Source organism: Ornithorhynchus anatinus, chromosome 7, assembly GCF_004115215.2.
Source record: "Ornithorhynchus anatinus isolate Pmale09 chromosome 7, mOrnAna1.pri.v4, whole genome shotgun sequence".
Taxonomy (NCBI): Eukaryota; Metazoa; Chordata; class Mammalia; order Monotremata; family Ornithorhynchidae; genus Ornithorhynchus; species Ornithorhynchus anatinus.
This window is the reverse complement of record NC_041734.1, coordinates 61,279,550-61,300,672: the sequence shown is the minus strand read 5'-3', so window position 1 is coordinate 61,300,672 and position 21,123 is coordinate 61,279,550. Positions and strand designations below refer to the sequence as shown.

Genomic DNA, 21,123 nt, shown 5'->3' with positions numbered 1-21,123 from the left:
TGCCAAGTCACGTTGACTTTGTGAATGTAATATTACATTCAGTCAATCAAGAGCATTTATTTAGCACCTACCGTGAGTAATGGTTCAGCCCTCTATTTGGAGAGGTGTTTTTTTTACCTCTACAACTCTATTTAGAATTCACCACAGTTTAAGTATATCTCAAGCCTCTTCTTACCTCTCACACCCTACGATTTCCCCAGACCCGGTTTTACCGATTTTTGTAAATCAGAGTCAATAACCCTTTTAGCTTTTCAAACCTAACGCTTCCTGATATTGCACATTTTATAATGTAGTCTCCTGCCACCATCCAGGACCTGAAAAAATATCCCCCATTCCAATGGCATTAGAAATAATTGGGAGTTCAGTTTGTCCGGCCCAGCCTTGGGTGTCAACTATTTTCACTGTCCGTTTCCGTTGTTATTTATAAAAGGCTCTTATATCTAAAGAGGGTAGTGACCACTTGTTTATCCCGTCCACTGAGGACTGTACAAAAGGAAATGGGTTGAAACTCAAGCAAGAGAGATTTTGGCTGGCTTCAGGAAGGACTTCTTCACCGTCAGGGAACTAAAACACTGAAGTATGTCCCAGAGAGATGGCGTGGTCTCCTTCTTGGGGGAATTTCAAAGAAAAAAATAAACTCCTTCCTGTCCTGCATAATTTGGGCATTCCTCTGCCTGGAAGCAGGAGTTGGTTTCCTCAGAGTTCCTTCCAGTTCTTGAATTCTTGGCCTCTGTGCAGAGAAGATTTTGGGGGGAGGTTAAGTGGGCAGACTCTAAAGGGGTCTTCCTGCTTTTCTTTCCCTCCTCTAGCAAGGCAAAGTAGGTAGAGCATGGGTCTGGGAGTCAGAAGGTCATGGATTCTAATCCCAGCTCTGCCACCTGTCTGCTGCGTGACCTTGGGAAAGTCACTTCACTTCTCTGGGCCTCAGTTCCCTCATCTGTAAAACGGGAATTAAGACTGAGAGCCCCAAGTGGGACAGGAACTGTGTCTGATTTGCCTGTAGTAAGTGCTTAATGAATACTATTATTATTATTATTTATAATTTATAATAATAATTATGATTTTTGTTAAGGGCTTACTATGTGCCCGGCACTATTCTAAGCACTGGGGTAGATACAAGGTTAATCGGGATGGATGCAGTCCGTATCCTACAAAAGGCTCACAATCTTAATCCCCATTTTACAGATGAGGGAACTGAGGCACAGAGAAGTGAAATGACTTGCTCAAGGTCACACCGCAGAGCAGTGTCAGAGCCAGGTTTAGAACCCATGACCTGACACCCAGGCCCGTGCTCTATCCACTACACCATGCTGCTTCCCTATTATTATGAGTGATTGCACACCGACGCTATTCTGGACTGGGGGTGAGAGTAGGGGATCACCTCTAGCCCCAGCCAGTGCACATCCTTCCCCGAGAACTCCCCACTACCCAACTGGCGAGCTGCCTGGTTTCCCTGAAAGCTGAGGCCGATCCGGTTGGACCTGAGGTGGGAGCGGCCAGATCGGTTGCCGGCTGCCAGTCAGCGAGGCGGGCTGTGGCAGGCTTGTCCGGCCTGCTCTTCCAGGTGAACGTTTAAGGGGTCAGTCATTTCCAGACTCGGCTTCCAACCCCCAGGGCCTGCTGTCAAGCACTGACGTGGGTGGATTAGTCTGGTCAGCAAAACACAGCACTGTCTTGGCAGTTCATAGCCCACTCACAGATTTCTCATGCCAGTGACAGAGATCTCTTTGTTTAACGTGGGCTATATTTAGCAAAGTTAACTGTAAGCGGCCCCTTTGGTTCGTTTGAAGGTCCTGGCAAAGTAAAAAAAAATTTTGCTAGAGGAGGACAAAATTGAATGAGGGGAAATGGGATGTTTGTTCCAAACTGCCAAATGAAGGAAACAGAGAATTTTCCCCTGTGCTTTCTCCCAATTCAAGCCTTTAAAGGGCCCATAAATTAGCCAGTTTATACAGAAAAGCTCTTTTGGATTCTCCCGATAGCCCACTCTGATGGCCCTCTAACATCCAGCGTTGTCAGCTTGTGCCAATCCTTAGCTCCTAACTTTTATTTTTAAGTGGTATTTGTTAAGCGCTTATTATGTGCCAAGCACTGTTCTAAGTGCTGGGGTAGATTCAAGGAAATCAGGTTGGACACAATCACTTCCCCACATGGGGTTTATAGTCTTAATCCCCATTTTACAGATGAGGTAACTGAGGCACCAAGAAGTTAAGCGACTGGCCCATGGTCCCACAGCAGACGGGTGTCGGAGCCAGGATTAGAGCTTGGGTCCTTCTGACTCCCAGGCCCGTGCTCTATCCACTAGGCCACACCACCCTTTCCATTACAGATTCAGTAGTCCTTATCATGAGTTGGAATTTGACTACTATTACACTGTTTAAAAACATTTATTTTCCAGTTTAATATTTTTCAGGTTAGAGAAGCGGCGTGGCTCAGTGGAAAGAGCACGGGCTTGGGAGTCAGAGGTCACGGGTTCTTATCTCGGCTCTGCCGCCGGTCAGCTGTGTGACCTTGGGCAAGTCACTTAACTTTTCTATGCCTCAGTTACCTCATCTGTCAAATGGGGATTAAAACTGTGAGCCCCACGTGGGACAACCTGATCACCTTGTATCCCCCGGCGCTTAGAACAGTGCTTTGCACATAGTAAGCGCTTAACAAATACCACCAAAAAAAAAATTAATTAAAAGGAATTACAGATTACCATGTTCATAAGAAGTGGTACTTCAGTATTCATGTGATTAAGTTCACTGATTACAATAAACAGTGTAGAGGAAAAAAAAATGGAAACATAGATAAGAGACCCGTACATAGATAAATAGTTTGATTTTTGCTATGTCATACAAAATGCAGAATCAATCTAATAAGGAATCCTGAAATGTTCCCCAATAATTTGGGAATTTGCTTTTTCCCTCACTTATGTACCCGCCAGAATTTTTTTTTCAGGTAACTTTTTGGTGTAATTTTAAGAAACTTTAGTGACTGCTGGCAAGTTTTAAAGGGAATTCCTAGATTGCGAACCCCAGGTTGGACAGGGACTGTTTGATATGTTATATCTCACCCAGTGCTTAGTATAGTGTTTGACCCATAATAAATGCTTCCTAAATGCCATAGCTAACTAGCATTTGTCTCTTCTTGGCTCTCCCCCTACCACTAGTGGTAGGGAACGTGGGCATTTCATTGGAGAATTCTTCAGGCTCATATTCTTAGGAAATCCTAAAGAAGGGAAATAGTAGCATGGCCTAGCAAAAAGAGTACATGACTGAGAGTCAGGAAACCTGGGTGTAATCCTTTCTCTGCCACTTGCTTGCTGAGTGACCCTGGATGAGTCATTTAACTTCTCTGTGCCCTCTTCTGTAAAATGGGGATAAAATACCCATTCTCCCTCCCCCTTAGAATGTGAACCCCATGTACTACAGGGACTGTGTCTGATCTGATTATATCCACCCCAACGCTTAGCCCTGTAGTAAGTGCTTAACAGTGCCCTAATTATTTTTATGTTTAGGAAGGGGAAGTTGATACATTTTTTTAGACCTACTGTCAAGCTCTGGTCTCTAACTGCCTTTCAGTGTTCTATTATGGTCTCACTTTTTTTTTTAAGATGGTACTTAAGCATTTACTGTAGGCCAAACACTCTATTAAGTGCTGGGGTAGATACAAGATAATCACAGTCCCTGTCCCTCACATGATTCACAGTCTAAATTGGACAGAGGAGGATTTAATCCCCATTTTACAGATGAGGTAACCGAGGCACAGAGAAGTGAAGTGATTTGCCCACACGGATTTATTTCCCTACAAAGACTTGATGATCCCAGGAAGGAGTTTCCACGACCTCACTCCGAAGCGTCGTCAAGATACTAATGGGCTATTCGCTGGCTGAAATGTTGTCAAGCAACATTCGTGGACAACTTCATGGTTTTGGGAGGAGCATGTGTTTCTGATGAAATGGACTGATCTATAGAGCTGAGGGATTGCTGCATTTGTGTGCAGTGACCACATGACGGTCTTTAGATCATTGTTTCCCAAAGGGGATGTTTCCTGGGAGGAAGGCAGCAGGAATCGAGGCGGAGCAGAGAGAAGACGGGGTTAGGGAAGGGATCAAAGGCCTGCGGTCCTTGGTGGTAAAACAGGAACAGAGAAGAGGTATGGGCATGGGATGAAACTAAAGAGATACTGTCAGTCAGTTAGTAGTATTTATTGAGCGCTTACTGTGCGCAAAGCACTGAATTGAGTATTTGGGAGAGTAGACTGTAAGCTCATTCTGGACGGGGAATGTGTCTGCTTACTATATTGTACTCTCCCAAGTGCTTAGTGCACACGTTAAGCGCTCAGTAAATACAATTGAATGACTGCAACATAACAGAGTCGGTGGACATGATCCCTTCCCACTAGGAGCTTACAATCTACAAGGAGAGACAAACTTTAAAATAGATTAGGGATAGGGGAAATAGTGTATAGGAATATTTACGAAAGTATTGTGGGTGCGTAAGGGTTACACAGTCTAGTTTGGAGTCAGCTGGTGGGACGGTGGATAGGGGAAATGAAGGAATTAGTCTGGGAAGGCCTCTTGGAAGAGATGTGATTTTAGGAGGGTTTTGAAGGAGGGGAGAGTGGCAGACTGTCAGATGGGAAGGGGGAGGGAGTTGCAGGCCTGAGGGAGGACGTGGGTCAGGAGTTGGTGGCTAGATAGACGGGACCGAACTACAGTACTGGGGTTGGTGTTGGAGGACTGGAGTGTGCCGGTTAGGTTGTAGTAGGAAAGCAGCGAGATAAGGTAGGAGGGAGAGAACTGATGGAGGGTGTTTAAAGCGTGGCTCAGTGGAAAGAGCATGGGCTTTGGAGTCAGAGTTCATGGGTTCGAATCCCGGCTTGGCCACTTGTCAGCTGTGTGACTGTGGGCAAGTCACTTAACTTCTCGGTGCCTCAGTTACCTCATCTGTAAAATGAGGATTGACTGTGAGCCCCACGTGGGACAACCTGATTCCCCTGTGTCTACCCCAGCGCTTAGAACAGTGCTCGGCACATAGTAAGTGCTTAACAAATACCAACATTATTATTATTATTATTATTATTATTATTATTATTATTATTATTAAAGTCAATGGTGAGGAGTTTCTGTTAAATGCAGAAGAGGATGGGCAACCACTGGAGGTTTTAAGGAGCGGGGAGATATGGACTGAATTGACTTCAAGGGAGGGAACAGTCACACAGGCCCCTCTGTACCCTGAGCTCATTGTGGGTGGGGAAGGTGTCTATTTGTTGTTGTATTGTACTCTCCCAAGCGCTTAGTAGTGCTTTTCATACAGTATACACTCAGTAAATACGATTGAAGAAGAAGAAAAGCAGGCATTTAGAGCCCAGAGTTGAAAGTGAATCATAATGGTTGATGTGGGAATTTTCTCTTCCTACAGTACCACCAACAAGCCTATTTGCTGGGTTCCAGGCAGAAAAGTACAACCTGGAGCTCTGGAACGAATTCTTCTAATTCACTGTGACATTTAGATCAGACTATTTATTCTTCTGGATTTCTGGTGGTTCCTCTTTGACTTTGGAATCAAATTCTCTCAGGACTTCCATGGGCACACAATTTGACACTGCAAACGTCTATAACTCTTCTTTCATTCATTCATTCAGTCGTATTTACTGGATGCATACTATGTGCAAAGCACTCTACTAAGCGCTTGGGAGAGTACAGTACAATCACCTTGTCCCATCTATCTTTCTTCAGTTGCTCTTGCTCTATGTCAGTAGTCCCCTTCTTTTCTCTTGCATCCTCCCTTTTTTTGCCTTCTGTTCTGGGTATTGAGTTCCTCTCTCTTTTCTGGTGGCATTTGTAAAGTGCTTACTGTGAACCAGGCACTGTACTAAGCACTGGGGTAGACACAAGATAATCGGGTTGAACACAGACTCTGTCCCACAGAGGGCTCACAGTCTTAATCCCCATTTTACAGATGAGATAAATGAGGCCCAGAGTAGTGACCTGACTCGCCCAAGGTCACACAGCGGGCAAGTGGCAGAATTGGGATTAGAACCCAGGTCCTCTGACTCCTAGTCCCGTGCTCTAGCCACTTGGCCACACTGCTTCTCTCCATCTGTTTTCACCTCTGCAAATGGAGCCGGTCATAGCCCTGTTCCTGAAGCAGGAATGGCAGCTGGATGAAGTCTTTGCAGGCACCACGTGGCTACTGGTCTGTTTAAAGGTGTTTTCTACTTGTCCTCCTTTGGTGATATAATAATAATTATACTACTTATAATAATAATTGTGGAATTTGTCAAACACTTGTTAGGCAGTGTACTAAATGCTGGGGCAGATGTGAGGTAATCACATGGGGTTCACAGTCTGAGTAGGCAGGAGAACAGGTATGGAATGCCAGATTTGCAAATGAGGGAATTGAGGCCCAGAGAAATTAAGTGCCTTGCTTAAGATCACACAGCAGACAAGTAGTGGAGCTAGGATTGGAACTCAGGTCCTCTGATATCCCACCACATCTGCCTTCAGAAGAAGAACCAGCTCTAGGTTGGCTATCGGGCATCTCAATTCCTGGTGGCCCTCACCTGGGATCAGAAGTGTTGGATAAAACAACTTTTCCTTGATGCTTCCCTGGAGTAAGGGAAGGGATCCAATGGACCAGCCAGTTGCTCTATTGGTTAGTTGAAATCGGGGTTTCTTTGAGCTGCTTTCCGGCTGAAGGTGGATTTACCACGCTGGGAGAGTGGAGGGTGGTTATTCAATCAACCAGTGGTATTTATTGAACACTTACTCTCTTCAGAGCATTGTACAAATGCTTGGGAGATTATAATAGAACAGAGGGTTTTTTTATCTGCTTGTTTTTAAGGTATCTGTTGAGTGCTTACTATGTACCAGGTGCGGCGTGGCTCAGTGGAAAGAGCACGGGTTTTGGAGTCCGAGGTCATGGGTTCGAATTCCAGCTTGGCCACTTGTCAGCTGTGTGACTTTGGGCAAGTCACTTAACTTCTCGGTGCCTCAGTTCCCTCATCTATAAATTGGGGATGAAGACTGTGAGCCCCACGTGGACAACCTGATTCCCCTGTGTCTACCCCAGCGCTTAGAATAGTGCTCGGCACATAGTAAGCGCTTAACAAATACCAACATTATTAGGTCTAAGCGTTGGGGTAGCTATAAGAAAATCAAATTGGACACAGTCCACGTCCCACATGGAGCTCACAGTCCTAATCTCCATTTTATAGATGAGGAAGTTGGTAGATAGGTTTTCTGCCCACGACAAGCTTGCGGTCTAGAGGAAAATGAAAATGGGGGTTGGTATTAACAACCCTGAAGTCGGTTTAACGAAACAGAAGAAAAGGCTTTGTTCTTTTGAGACAGTAGTAGCTTCAGGGTTTTGAGAAGCAGCAAGGCCTAACGGAAAGAGCACGGGCCCTGCGTTCTAATCCCGGCTCTGCCACTTGTCTGCTGTGTGACCTTGGACAAGTCACTTCACTCCTCGGCACCTCCGTTACCTCATCTGTAAAAGGGGGATGAAAACCGTGAGCTCCATGTGGGACGTGGACTGCGTGCAACCTGATTAGCTTGTATCAACCCCAACGCTCCATACAGTCCCTGGGACATAGTAAGCGCTTAACAAATACCATAAAAAAAAAACAGCTCAATCTCTCGTCGTGATTCTCCTTTCAGCAAGTGGAAGAGGTCGATGGCTAGGAGATAGCGACTACGGTCAGCCCTGACCCTGCAGAACTCTTTGTTTTCGACCACCCAGGCCTGGCCAGTTTGAGCCAAACCCAGTGAAGGTGGGGATCCTCTGTGGCTCAGTTTTTTAATCTGCCTTTGTGAGATGGGAAGTCTCGCTGTTCTTGTGCGTGGTTGGAAGGTGAGGTCCCGGAAGACACACAGACCTTTATTCGTGCACCACGGTTGTCATGTGACCCGGGCCCTGTCCGGCTAAGGCTCACGAAGTCCAGGGTCATCCTCATCAAAGCCTTCCCTGCACTTGAAGGCAGTTATTAAATCATCCCTTTACCATCTCGAGCATGGATTCCTTTCATCTTTTCTCACGAGACCTCTTTGAATCTTGTGATGAACAATAATTTGTATATGTTCAGAAACTACCAAAGGAAGTTTGGGAATCTGGAGGGCTTTGAGGGTGACAGAACTTGACCTGCCTTTGCCATGTGAGGGACAATCCTGTCCGGTGGCAGGAGGAGGGACACAGTGGCCTAGGTGAGCATGTTAGGGGTGCCCACATTGGCAGGACCTGGCGGTTCTCCCCAGAGAGTGGGTTTTTACAGTAACGTGCCCAGTAATTAACAGAAGCAGCGTGGCCTAGTGGATGAAGCACAGGCCCGGGATTCAGAAGTACCTGGGTTCTAATCCCGGCTCGGGCACTCGTCTGCTCTGTGACTGCGGGCAAGCCATTTAACTTCTCTGTGCTTCAGTTCCCTCATCTGTAAAATGGGGTTTAAGACTGTGAACCCCATGTGATACAGAGACAGTGTCCAACCCAGTTACCTTGTATCTACCTAAGTGCTTAATACAGTTCCTGGCACATACCAGTTATTATTATTATTATTGTTGTTGTTATTACTATTAGAGAAACAGCATGGTGTATTCATTCATTCATTCATTCAATAGTATTTATTGAGCGCTTACTATGTGCAGAGCACAGTACTAAGCGCTTGGGATGAACAAGTCGGCAACAGATAGAGACAGTCCCTGCCGTTTGACGGGCTTACGGTCTAATCGGGGGAGACGGACAGACGAGAACGATGGCAATAAACAGAGTCGAGGGGAGGAACATCTCGTAAAAACCGATGGCGACTAAATAGAATCGAGGCGATGTACAATTCATTAACAAAATAAATAGGGTAACGAAAATATATACAGTTGAGCGGACGGGTACAGTGCTGTGGGGATGGGAAGGGAGAGGTGGAGGAGCAGAGGGAAAAGGGGAAAATGAGGCTTTAGCTGCGGAGACGTAAAGGGGGGATGGCAGAGGGAGTAGAGGGGGAAGAGGAGCTCAGTCTGGGAACGCCTCTTGGAGGAGGTGATTTTTAAGTAGGGTTTTGAAGAGGGAAAGAGAATCAGTTTGGCGGAGGTGAGGAGGGAGGGCGTTCCGGGACCGCGGGAGGACGCGACCCGGGGGTCGACGGCGGGATAGGCGAGGCCGAGGGACGGTGAGGAGTGGGCGGCGGAGGAGCGGAGCGTGCGGGGTGGGCGGTAGAAAGAGAGAAGGGAGGAGAGGTAGGAAGGGGCAAGGTGATGGAGAGCCTCGAAGCCTAGAGTGAGGCGTTTTTGTTTGGAGCGGAGGTCGATAGGCAACCACTGGAGTTGTTTAAGAAGGGGAGTGACATGCCCAGATCGTTTCTGCGGGAAGATGAGCCGGGCAGCGGAGTGAAGAATAGACCGGAGCGGGGCGAGAGAGGAGGAAGGGAGGTCAGAGAGAAGGCTGACACAGTAGTCTAGCCGGGATATAACGAGAGCCCGTAACAGTAAGGTAGCCGTCTGGGTGGAGAGGAGAGGGCGGATCTTGGCGATATCGTAGAGGTGAAACCGGCAGGTCTCGGTAACGGATAGGATGTGTGGGGTGAACGAGAGACGAGTCAAGGATGACACCGAGATCGCGGGCCCGGGAGACGGGAAGGATGGTCGTGCCATCCACGGTGATAGAGAAGTCTGGGAGAGGACCGGGTTTGGGAGGGAAGATGAGGAGCTCAGTCTCGCTCATGTTGAGTTTTAGGTGGCGGGCCGACATCCAGGTGGAGACGTCCCGGAGGCGGGAGGAGATGCGAGCCCGAAGGGAGGGGGAGAGGACAGGGGCGGAGATGTAGATCTGCGTGTCATCTGCGTAGAGATGGCAGTCAAAGCCGTGAGAGCGAATGAGTTCACCGAGGGAGTGAGTGTAAATGGAGAACGGAAGAGGGCCAAGAACTGACCCTTGAGGAACTCCAACAGTTAAAGGATGGGAGGGGGAGGAGGCTCCAGCGAAGGAGACCGAGAATGACCGGCCAGAGAGGTGAGAGGAGAACCGGGAGAGGACAGAGTCCGTGAAGCCAAGGTGAGATAAGGTATGGAGGAGGAGGGGATGGTCGACAGTGTCAAAGGCAGCAGAGAGGTCAAGGAGGATCAGAATGGAGTAGGAGCCATTGGATTTGGCAAGAAGGAGGTCACGGGTGACCTTAGAGAGAGCAGTCTCGGGAGAGTGGAGGGGACGGAACCCAGATTGGAGGGGGTCCAGGAGAGAATGGGAGTTAAGGAATTCTAAGCATCGATTGTAGACGACTCGTTCTAGGATTTTGGAAAGGAAGGGTAGTAGGGAGATAGGGCGATAACTGGAGGGGGAAGTGGGGTCAAGAGCGGGTTTTTTTAGGATGGGGGAGACGTGGGCATGCTTGAAGGCAGGGGGAAGGAGCCCTTGGAGATTGAGTGGTTAAAAATAGAAGTTAAGGAAGGGAGGAGGGCAGGGGCGATGGTTTTAAGAAGGTGAGAGGGAATGGGGTCCGAGGCGCAGGTGGAGGGGGTGGCACTTGCGAGGAGGGAGGAGATCTCCTCTGAGGATACTGCAGGGAAGGATGGGAAAGTAGGGGAGGGGGTTGGTGGAGGGGAGGGGAGAGACGGAGGGGTGACTTTGGGGAGCTCAGACCTGATCGTGTTGATTTTCGTGAGGAAATAGGTGGCCAGATCATTGGGGGTGAGAGATGGGGGAGGGGGAGGAACAGGGGGCCTAAGGAGAGAGTTAAAGGTCCGGAACAATCGGCGGGGGTGACGGGCGTGGGTGTCGATGAGGGAGGAGAAGAAGCTTTGCCTGGCGGAGGAGAGGGCAGAGTTAAGGCAGGAAAGGATAAATTTGAAGTGTGTGAGGTCGGCTCGGTGCTTGGACTTTCGCCAGCAGCGCTCAGCAGCTAGAGCATAGGAGCGTAGGAGGCGGACGGAGGAGGTGATCCGGGGCTGTGGGTTAGTGGAGCGAGAGTGGCGGAGGGAAAGGGGGGCGAGAGAGTCGAGATGAGTAGAGAGGGTGGAGTTGAGAGCGGAGACCTGATCGTCGAGAGTGGGAAGAGAGGACAGGGCGGCAAGGTGAGGAGAGATGCTATTGGAAAGACGGATGGGATCGAGAGAGCGGAGGTCTCTGTGGGGCAGTAGCGAAGATTTGCAGGGGGAGGGAGTGTGAGAGATGAGGCAGGTGAGAAGGTTATGGTCAGAGAGAGGGATTTCAGAATCGGTGAGGGAGGAGATAGTGCAGCGGTAGGAGATGACGAGATCGAGGGTGTGACCGAGTCGGTGAGTGGGCGCGGTATGGGGGAGGAGGAGGTCGGCAGAGTCGAGGAGGGATAGCAGGCGGGCGGCAGAGGAGTCGTCGGGTACATCCGTATGGATGTTGAAGTCTCCAAGGATCAGAGTGGGCAGAGAGAAGGAGAGAAGGAAGGTGAGAAAGGGGTCAAGGTGGATAGAGCACGGGCCTGGAAGTCAGAAGGTCATAGGTCCTAATCCTGGCTCTGCCACTTGTCAGATGTGTGACCTTGGAGAAGTTACCTCACTTCTCTGTGCCTCAGTCCCCATTTTACAGATGAAGTAATTGAGAATGTGAGCCCCACATGGGACAGGGACTGTTCCCAACCCCGTTTGTTTGTAACCACTCCAGGACTTAGTACAGTGCCTGGCACAAAACAAGCACTTAGCAAATACCACAATTATTATTATTATCATTATTTTTAGGACAGGCTTTCATTTTGGAGAGGTGACTTTTCTTCTGAGTACATGTCTCTCCCTCCCATTTTAGGCCGTGAGCAACTTGAGGGAGAAGGGATCGTATCCACCGATTTTCACTGTATTTCCCCAATGACTGGATCTGGCCATGGTCCATTGCAAATCACTGTGGTGATCACGCCGAGCATTCCAATTCTTTTTCCACGGTGCGGGCCAGAGAGCGTTCACTTTATCATATCCTGGAAGTGTCCGGGAACGGAGGATCGGGCATATGGACAGCTAAGTCGGGGTTTGGTTTTGGGGACAGGATTTTCTGCAGTGTCCCACGAGGTTCCAGTGTGGTGAAGGGAATAGCCTGAAGTTTTGATTGAGAGAAACCTCAAAGTGGGAAGCCCTGCTTTAGCTAAGGGAGGGAGAGGAGAGTGACAGGGGAAGGGTCTCGTCGTCCTTTGCTCAGGTAAGCTTTCAAGACAAAAAGTGGCAGAGACGAACTGCCCCATAAACATCTTTAAGGTCGGGGTAACTTTTTGGCTGGGCCATATTAGATTCAGGGTTTGGTCACTTGGCTCCCTTCTCCTTATGTTGATGAATTCTTCTCCACACCCCCCTCCCCGCCACCGTCTCCTAGAGACGGCCCTGGCTTCCTCTTTTGTTTACAGCGGTTGTCGTGAGTCATCCTTTCACAGTGAGCACTGCAAAGTCGCATAACCCATTCCAGTTCTTGATCCGTGTGATGGCCCGGGTTCCGGCCATCAGCTCCTGGCCTGGCTTTCCCCCCGGAGACCGGCGAAGGTCCAGGCGGCAGGATGGTAGTACAGTGTCAGGACTCACTGAAGAGTCGGGAAGAGGGGGAGAGTACCTCACTGGACCTGCGGGCTTTTGGGCTCGGTCGTAGGGCAGACACCCCCTCCCCATCTCAATTCGGTCGGGCGATGGGTTGACTCACTTGAGACCAAGTCTGTGGGGCGGTGGGTGGCAGGCAGTGGGCAGACTCCTTCGTTCGCCTCTAGAAAATTTTTCAAGTCCATTTTTGGGTACTCATGTGGGGGAAAGTTCAAGTTGGCTGAAGATCATCCGTCAGCTTGGAAAATAGCCTCGCCGTTTGGCTCCCATCCCTCTCGGACGCATGGAAACTTCCATCGGACAGCTGGCTAGAATACTTGGGATCTGGCTTTCTTGCTTTCTTTCTTCTCACCTTGTGTTTTTACTTCTCTTAGCAGAGGTGTCCGCTTTTGATTTTGAGAGTGGGGAACATAGGGAACAGGGAATTTAGAGGGGGGCGATGAGGATTGGGAAGGGGCAAGCTTCCAAGAGGTAGTAGGTCTGAATGCCGCCATTTTGGGTCTTATCAGCCCCAACTGGGCACTCTCGGGTCTGGCCAGAGACTGGAGATGAGAAAGGCCAGGAGTCCATCCCAAATGGCTGTGGGAGCCATTACCTCCAGGTATTGGGCACCTCTCCTTGCCCCCAAATCATCACTTGACGGAAACACACTGGTTTGCATGCATCTGGGCCATTGGCTTGTCCCGTACAACTTGCCCTCTACTCTTTTCCTCACCTGAGCAACTACAGACACCTGACTGTGTGCCTTGCGAGAGGCGACCGCTAAGGTGAAGTGATGAGGTAAAATATCCGTCGGCCAACGTGGTGGAGGAAGGGCGGGAGACGGAAGGAAGCGGGTGAGCTTGGCTTTCCAATCCAAAGCCTTCTAGTGCAACAGGCGGCCTGGATGGAGCAGTGCATTTCAGTTGGGAAGAATCGCCTGGGGAGGAGAGTAGGCGGATGGGTACAGTTTGGTCTGGGGAATTCAAAACACCAAAATGCGAAAGCATATTTCAGCTGCCGCACTGCGGGCAAGCTCAGTCCACATGGACAGCAGGAACAAACGCTCCGTCGTGTACTCAGGACTGTGAAAATCTGGTCGATAGCTCCTGATGGGAGTGGCGGGGGCGGTTTGTTAGGTGGGTACATTTTACTAGAGTTGGGAGAGATATAAGAGCTGCGAAGGAGTGTTAAATAATAATAATTGTGGTGTTTAAGCGCTTACTATGTGCCAGGCACTCTATTAAGTACTGGGGTAGATACAAGCAAATCAGGTGGGACACAGTCCCTGTCCCACATGGGGCTCACGGTTTTAATCCCCATTTTACAGATCAGGTAACTGAGGCACAGAGAACTGAAATGTCTTGCCTAAGGTCACCCAGCCAACAAGTGGTAGAGTCAGGATTAGTACCTAGATCTTCCTGACTCCCAGGCCCGGGCTCTATCCACTAGGCCAAACTGCTTCTCTGGATGGAGACAGAAATGAGGGACTGAAACAAATGGGTATTTTCCAGCCTCTTTTCATTAATAACAATAATAATAATAATAATAATGAAGATGCTATTTGTTAAACACTTACTATGTGTCAAGCACTATTATATCCACTAGGGTTAGATACAAGTTTGTCAGGTTGGACACAGTCCTTGTCCCACATGGGGCTCGCAGTCCAATTTGGAGTCAGACCAGCTATTGAATCCCAATGTTGCAAGCGAAGAAACCGAGACACAGAGAAGTAGTCTTTAGTCGAGAAAGGCAATTCAGTCCATCAGGGATCAGAGGAACTCAGGTGTTTAAAAAGCATCCATCGTCATTATTTGCTAGCCGAGTTAAGTATTGAATGGCCATGAAAAGTTAGCCCAAAAGAGAAATAAACATGGTTGGTGGGAATCCACTTTATTTGAAGCCTAAACATCTGATAATGGTTTGGAACACAACGATCTTGGCCAGAAAAGCACTGTTCATTTGAGACATTGCAAAATTTGGAAGTGTGGAAATTTATTTGCAGTTCAAAAGCTGGCACTGCATGTATTTTGGATCAATTCTCTTGCCCAGTACAAGCTCCTAAATTAATCTAGCCAGGACCACGGAGGACAGCCTGCTGGATTTAGAGCCATTGGTGGAGAATTTCAGACACTCCTTTTGGCTACCTGCAAAAAGGGTGTGTGAATGGGTGCGGTGTTTTGAGTGCATGAAGCCTGGAGGGAAAAGAGGCTCCAAAGGAGGAGAAGGAGGTGTTTGGTGGGAGAAACTGCAGATGACTGGGGTGATGATGATGAGGATGGTATTTGTTAAGCACTTACTATGTGCCAAGCACTGTTCTAAACACTGGGCTAAATGCAAGGTAATCAGGTTGTCCCACCTGGGGCTCACAGTCTTAATCCCCATTTACAGATGAGGTAACTGAGGCACAGAGAAGTTAAGTGACTTGCCCAAAGTCACACTGTCGATAAGTGGCGGGATCAGGATTAGAACCCATGACCTCTGACTCCCACGCCCGGGCTCTTGCCACTAAGTCACGCTACTTCTCTAAGCTACAAGCTAAACCCTCTACCCCATAGCAGTTGTGTACATATATTTAAATTATAAATTATTAATAATTTACAAATAAATGATAAATTAATCTAATCATAATAATATTATTATTTACAGAACTGTGTCTACCCTTCTAGACTGTAAGATCTTTTTCTTTAAAATTGTGTTTGTTAGGCATTTACTATGTGCTAGGCACTGAACTAAGTGCTGGGGTAGATAGAAGGTAATCAGGTTGAGCACAGTTCGTATCCCACATGGGGCTCACAGTCCTAATCCCCATTTTACAGATGTGGTAACTGAGGCACAGAGAAGTGAAGCGACTTGTCCAGGCTCACACAGCAGACAAATGGCAGAGCTGGGAGTAGAAATCACCCCCTTTCCTTCCAGTCCCTTGTGGAAGTGTGAGAAGCAGCAAGGCCTAGTGGATCGAGCACAGGCCTGGGAGTCAGAAGGACCTGGGTTCTAGTTCCGGCTCTGCCACTCGCCTGCTGTGTGACCTTGGGCAAGTCGCTTCACTTCTCTGGACCTCAGTTACCTCATCTGCAAAATGGGGATTAAGACTGTGAGCCCCATGTGGGACACGGGCTGGGTCTGACCCGATTAGCTTATATCTACTCGAGTGCTCAGTACAGTGCCTGGCTTACGGCAAGTGCTTAACAAATGCCATTAAAAAAAAAAAAAACCAAATGTGGGGGAGAGCACGGATAATGTCCCGAGCAACTAGGGGAAATGGGAATCGAATGATCTCCTCTTAAAATGGGCCCGGCCTCAATCAGTCAAGCGGGGGTCTTGGCCGTCTGCCGTCTTCTGGGTGTCGTGTCTATCCGCGGGACTCCCCTAGAGCCCGTCCCTGGTTGAGGGCAGAAGCTGGAGAGATTCACGGAAAAGATCTAAAGCCCGGGGTCTTGTAGCTAATAATAATAATAGTTAATGATGGTATTTGTTAAGCGCTTACTGAGTGTCAGACACTGTTCCAAGTGCTGGAGTGGATCCAAGCTAATCAGGTTGGACACAGTCCCTTTTCAGGACAGGACTCCCAGTCTTCATCCCCATTTTCCAGATGAGGTCACTGAGTCCCGTCGAGATGAAGTGACTTTCCCAGGGTCCCATAGCAGACCGCTGCTGGAGCTGGTATTAGACCCCAGGTCCTTCTGAGACCCAGGCTCTATCCATTAGGCCGTGGTATTGTGCTCTCCGTAGCATTTAGGACAGTGCTTTGCGCACAGTAAGCTTCCAGTAAATACGATCGATTGATTGATTGATTGAGAAATTTAGCCCGACTGGGTTTTGTCTTGGGCCCGGGGAGGGAGGAGAGGGAGGGGAGGGAAGCTGGTTATCCCAGCTTTTGGAACAGTGCTTAAGTACTTAACAAATAATAACGAAATAATAATAATAATAATGTTCCAGTCCCGTGGCTCTGACCCGTCTCCGGCCCCTCTCCGCAGGAAGTGGACATCGTGGTGGCCCCCTGCCGGGGCTTCCAGCCGACCGCAGACACGCTGGGCGAGTTTGTGAGCGGCGGTGGCGTCCTGCCCGTGGTGGCCTACGCTCTCAGCGCGGACGCGCTGTCGGACGGGGACGAGCGGGAACTGCGGGAGATCCGGGAACGTTTCTCCGGGCCCGTGTTCTTCTTCAGAGTGCCCAGACCGGGCCCCGAGCGGATCTCCGCCCCCAGGAGGACGGCGCCCGACAGGTCCCCGCTCTATCGCCAGCTCGTGGAACTGGACTACCTGAGCGGCGGCGGCGGTGGCGGCGGCGGCGGCCCGGCCGCCAAGGCCCAGAGCGTGCTGGTCGAGCAGAGCGAGAAGCTGCGGCTCCTGAGCCCGTTCTGCCAGCAGGTGCTGCAGGCGCACCTGGTGGAGGCGGCCACGGGCCTGAACTCCGTGCACTGCCGTTCTTTGGACATCTTCATCAACCAGGCCTTCGACATGCAGCGGGACCTGCAGATCACCCCCAAGCGCCTCGAGTACACGCGCAAGAAGGAGAACGAGCTCTACGAGTCCCTCATGGGGATCGCCAACCGCAAGCAGGAGGAGATGAAGGACATGATCGTGGAGACGCTCAACGCTATGAAAGAGGAGCTGCTGGAAGATGCCGCCAACATGGAGTTCAAAGGTAGGCCGGCCCGGGACCTCCGCGGCTGTCGTTTATTTCGATTTTCATTTCTGTTCATGTTGATGACCGTCTCCCCCTCTAATAATGGTAATAATCAGGGTATTCGTTAAGTCCTAACTGTGTGCCAGCTACTCGTACTCAGCGCCGGGATGGAGACGAGCAAATGGGGTTGGACACGGTCCCTGTCCTCATTTTACAGAGGAGGAAACTGAGGAATAGAGAAGTGAAGTGACCTGCTCAAGGTCACGCAGCAGACAAGTGCCGGATCCAGGATTAGAACCCAGACCTGACTGCCAAGCTCTTGCTCTTTCCCCTACGCCAGGCTGCTTCTCCAAACTCTAGACTGTGAGCTCGTTATGGGCAGGGAGGGTGGCTGTTTATGGTTACGCTTTACTCTCCCAAGTGCTTAGGAAGCAGCATAGTGTAGTGGGTAGAGCACTGCCCTGGGAGTTAGAAGGTGGTGGGTTCTAATCCCAGCTCCGCCGTGTGTCTGCTGTATGACCTTGGACAAGTCATTTCCCTTCTCTGGGTCTCAGTTTCCACATCTGTCACATGAGGATTGAGACTGTCGGCCCCGTGTGGGTTAGGGACTACATCCAACCCAATTTGCTTGTACCCAGCCCAGCGCTTAGTATTGGCTCATAGTAAGCGCTTAACAGATAACATTATCATTATGAGTACGGTGCTCTGCGTACAGAAAGCGCTCAATAAATACGATGGACTGACTGACTCTGCCTCTATGTCCTGATTGGCCTGAGCTGGTTATCCCGGCTCTGCCGCTTGTCAGCTGTGTGACTGTGGACAAGTCAATTAACTTCTCTGTGCCTCAGTTACCTCATCTGTAAAAGGGGGATTAACTGGGAGCCTCACGTGGGACAACCTGATTACCCGGTATCTGCCCCAGCGCTTAGAACAGTGCTGTGCACATAGTAAGCGCTTAACAAATACCAACATTATTATTATTATTATTCCAGCTTCTGGAACAGTGCTTAAGTACTTAACAAATAATAGCGATAATAATACTACTAATGAAAATGCACCGGCAAGGGGCAGAGACTGGGCTACCCTGACCCCTCGTCAGGCGTAATCGGTTCACCCGTGATCCTCTCCGTCGTCCGGGACCCGACTGGTCGTCGGGCACTCGGGCCCCGACGGAGGGGCCGGCTCTGCCCGGCGACCTGCCGACGGTCGACTCCGTTTCCCCCGCCGCAGACATCATCATCCCCGAGAACGGCGAGCCCGTGGGGACCAAAGAGATCAAGTGCTGTATCCGGCAGATCCAGGAACTCATCATCTCGCGGCTCAACCAGGCTGTGGCCAACAAGCTGATCAGTTCCGTGGATTACTTGCGCGAGAGCTTCGTGGGCACCCTGGAGCGATGTCTGCGGAGCCTGGAGAAGTCTCAGGACGTGTCTGTCCACATCGCCAGTAACTATCTCAAGCAGGTACCGCGAGGACGGTTGGAAAAAAAAAAGCCATTATCCATGGTCTTGGAGGGTGGGATAATCGGCATTTCCCCTCGCGTTCTTTCATTAGTTCTTTTTTTTTAATGGTATTTTCTAAGCGTTTACTCTGTGCCAGGCACTGTACTAAGCACTGTGGTAGATACAAGCTCATCAAGTTGTTCACAGTCCATGTCCTACGTGGGGCTCACAGTCTTATTCCACATTTTCGTTCATTCAGTTGTATTTTATTGAGCACTTACTGTGTGCAGAGCACTGTACTAAGCGCTTGGGAAAGTACAATACGACAATGAACAGTGACATTCCCTGCCCACAGATGAGGTAGAGGAACAGAGGAGTTAAGGGACTTGCCCTAGGTCACCCAGCAGAAAAGCAGCAGAACCGGGATGAGAACCCAGGTCCTCGGACTCCCAAGCCTACGTTGTTTCCACTGGGCTCCGCTGCCTCCTCCTTCTTGGAGTTAGCTAGTAGTTTTCACCTCGCTTCACCTCTGCTCCGTGCCCCCAAACTGATTTTTAAGAAGTACCGATGAGGCGAGAGCTCATCCCTCGTCCCCAGTCTTCCCTCCCCCAGAAGGGGTAGGTATCACAAGAAGAGAAGCTGCCATAGGGGGAGGAGCGAGTGATAGCGAAGCCATCCCTCCAGACCAGGGACCGAATTGTTTGCCCCGAGGGTGGAGAAAGTGGGAGGGGAAGAAGGAGAATGGACAGGGAGTATTGAGGTCAGAAGTGCATGCAGGAGCTGCTGGGATATGTAGCCTCAAAATAATAATAATAATGATGGTATTTGTTAAGCGCTTCCTATGTGCAGGCACTGTTCTAAGGTCTGGGGAATTACAAGGTGATCAGGTTGTCCCACGTGGGGCTCACAGTCTTAATCCCCATTTTACAGATGAGGGAACTGAGGCCCAGAGAAGTGAAGTGACTTGCCCAAAGTCACACAGCTGACAAGCGGGGCAGGGCCGGGATTCGAACCCATGACCTCTGACTCCCAAGCCCGGGCTCTTTCCACCGAGCCACGAAATGGTACCGGCAAACTGGTGTGGCTTTGGAAGCGGTGTGAAAACCTTGCAAACATCTGCCATCGGGACCTGAGCCTGAAATGCATTCTTAATGAGCCTAAAGTGAGAAACCAAGTGGCCTAGTGGAAAGAGCCTGGCCCTGGGAGCCAGAGGACCTGGGTTCTAATCCTGGCTCTGCCAACTGCTTGCTGGGTGACGTTGGGCCAAGTCACTTAACCTCTCTGGGCCTCGGTTGTGCTGATCTCCCTCCTACTTAGACTGTGAGCCCCATGTGGGACAGGGGCTGTGTCCAACTGATTCACTTGTATCAGCCTAGTGCTGAGAACGGTGCTTGACCCAGAGCAAGTGTTTAACAAATATTATTAATATTATTATTATTATTTGTAAGTGGGAGTCCCTTAAGCAGATGCTTCCCATGGTAATTCCTCAGACTGTGCTTTCTTCCAGATTTTAAATGCTGCCTATCACGTCGAAGTCACTTTTCACTCAGGGTCGACGGTGACCAGGATGCTGTGGGAGCAGATCAAACAGGTAAGGGGAGCTTTCCCAGACCAGGCTTCCCTTCCTCTAGTCTGTTAGCACGTTGTGGGCAGGGAATGTGTCTGTTTAGTGTCGCGTTGTACCCTCTCAAGCGCTTAGTACAATGCTCTGCACACAGTAAGCGCTCAATCAGTACAACTGAATGAATACAAGAGAAGCAGTGTGGCCCGGTGAATAGAGGTTCCCTGTGCCTGGGAGTCAGAAGGACCTGGCTTCTGCTTCCGGTCCCGTCACTCGACAGCCAAGTCACTTGGGCAAGTCACTTCACCTCTCAGTGTCTCAGTTCCCTCATCTGCAAAATGGGGATTAAGACTGTGAGCCCTACGTGGGACAGGGACCGCGTCCGACCCGATTAGCTTGTATCTGCCCTAGTACTTAATCCAGTGCCTGGCACATAGTAAGTGCCATTTAAAAATAATAATACTAATAGTAGTAGAAGATCTTACTGAGTGCGAAACACCGTACTAAGCACCGGGAAGGAGACTTGGGGTAGGAATTAGGCCCGAGACAGAACCTTCAGCCTCTCCGCCTCTCCCCTCCACCGAAGTGGATGTTTTCTTTGGACCGGGCCCGGTGGTGTGTCAGCAGAGGCTGTGGGTGTGGCCTCGGCATTGGAATTCAGTCTCCTTCTGGGATCCTCCTGCCGGCTCCAGAGAAAACGAGAGAGCCGGAGGGAGGGAGGTGGGGACGGTTGGTCCCTAGGTTGGGTTGAATGTAAAGCAGGGTACACGGCCGAAGCCCCCCGGGGCCGGAAAGCCCTCGGGCAAAGTTCGTGCCTTCCACATCCAGCCAAGCTTGCCTATGTAGCCCCTCCAGCTTGAGCCTTCCTCTCTGAGCCCCTGCCGCTTGTGCGTCAAACAGCCTTCCTGTTTCTATCAGCAATAATTAATAATAATAATCATTACAGTAGTTCTATGTGCCGGGCACTGTTCTAAACCCTGGGGTAAATACAAATT

General features: G+C 49.7%; 1 protein-coding gene across 1 annotated transcript in view; it reads left to right on the top strand.

Annotated features, from left to right (window-relative positions):
* Positions 1–21,123, top strand: part of DSTYK (dual serine/threonine and tyrosine protein kinase) — an 80,150-nt gene that overhangs the window by 44,044 nt on the left and 14,983 nt on the right. Inside the window, exons 3-5 of the mRNA XM_029069656.1 lie at positions 16,474–17,143; positions 18,356–18,588; positions 20,075–20,158. Coding sequence (XP_028925489.1) covers positions 16,474–17,143; positions 18,356–18,588; positions 20,075–20,158 — 987 coding nt within the window. The remainder of the gene's footprint in view (positions 1–16,473; positions 17,144–18,355; positions 18,589–20,074; positions 20,159–21,123) is intronic.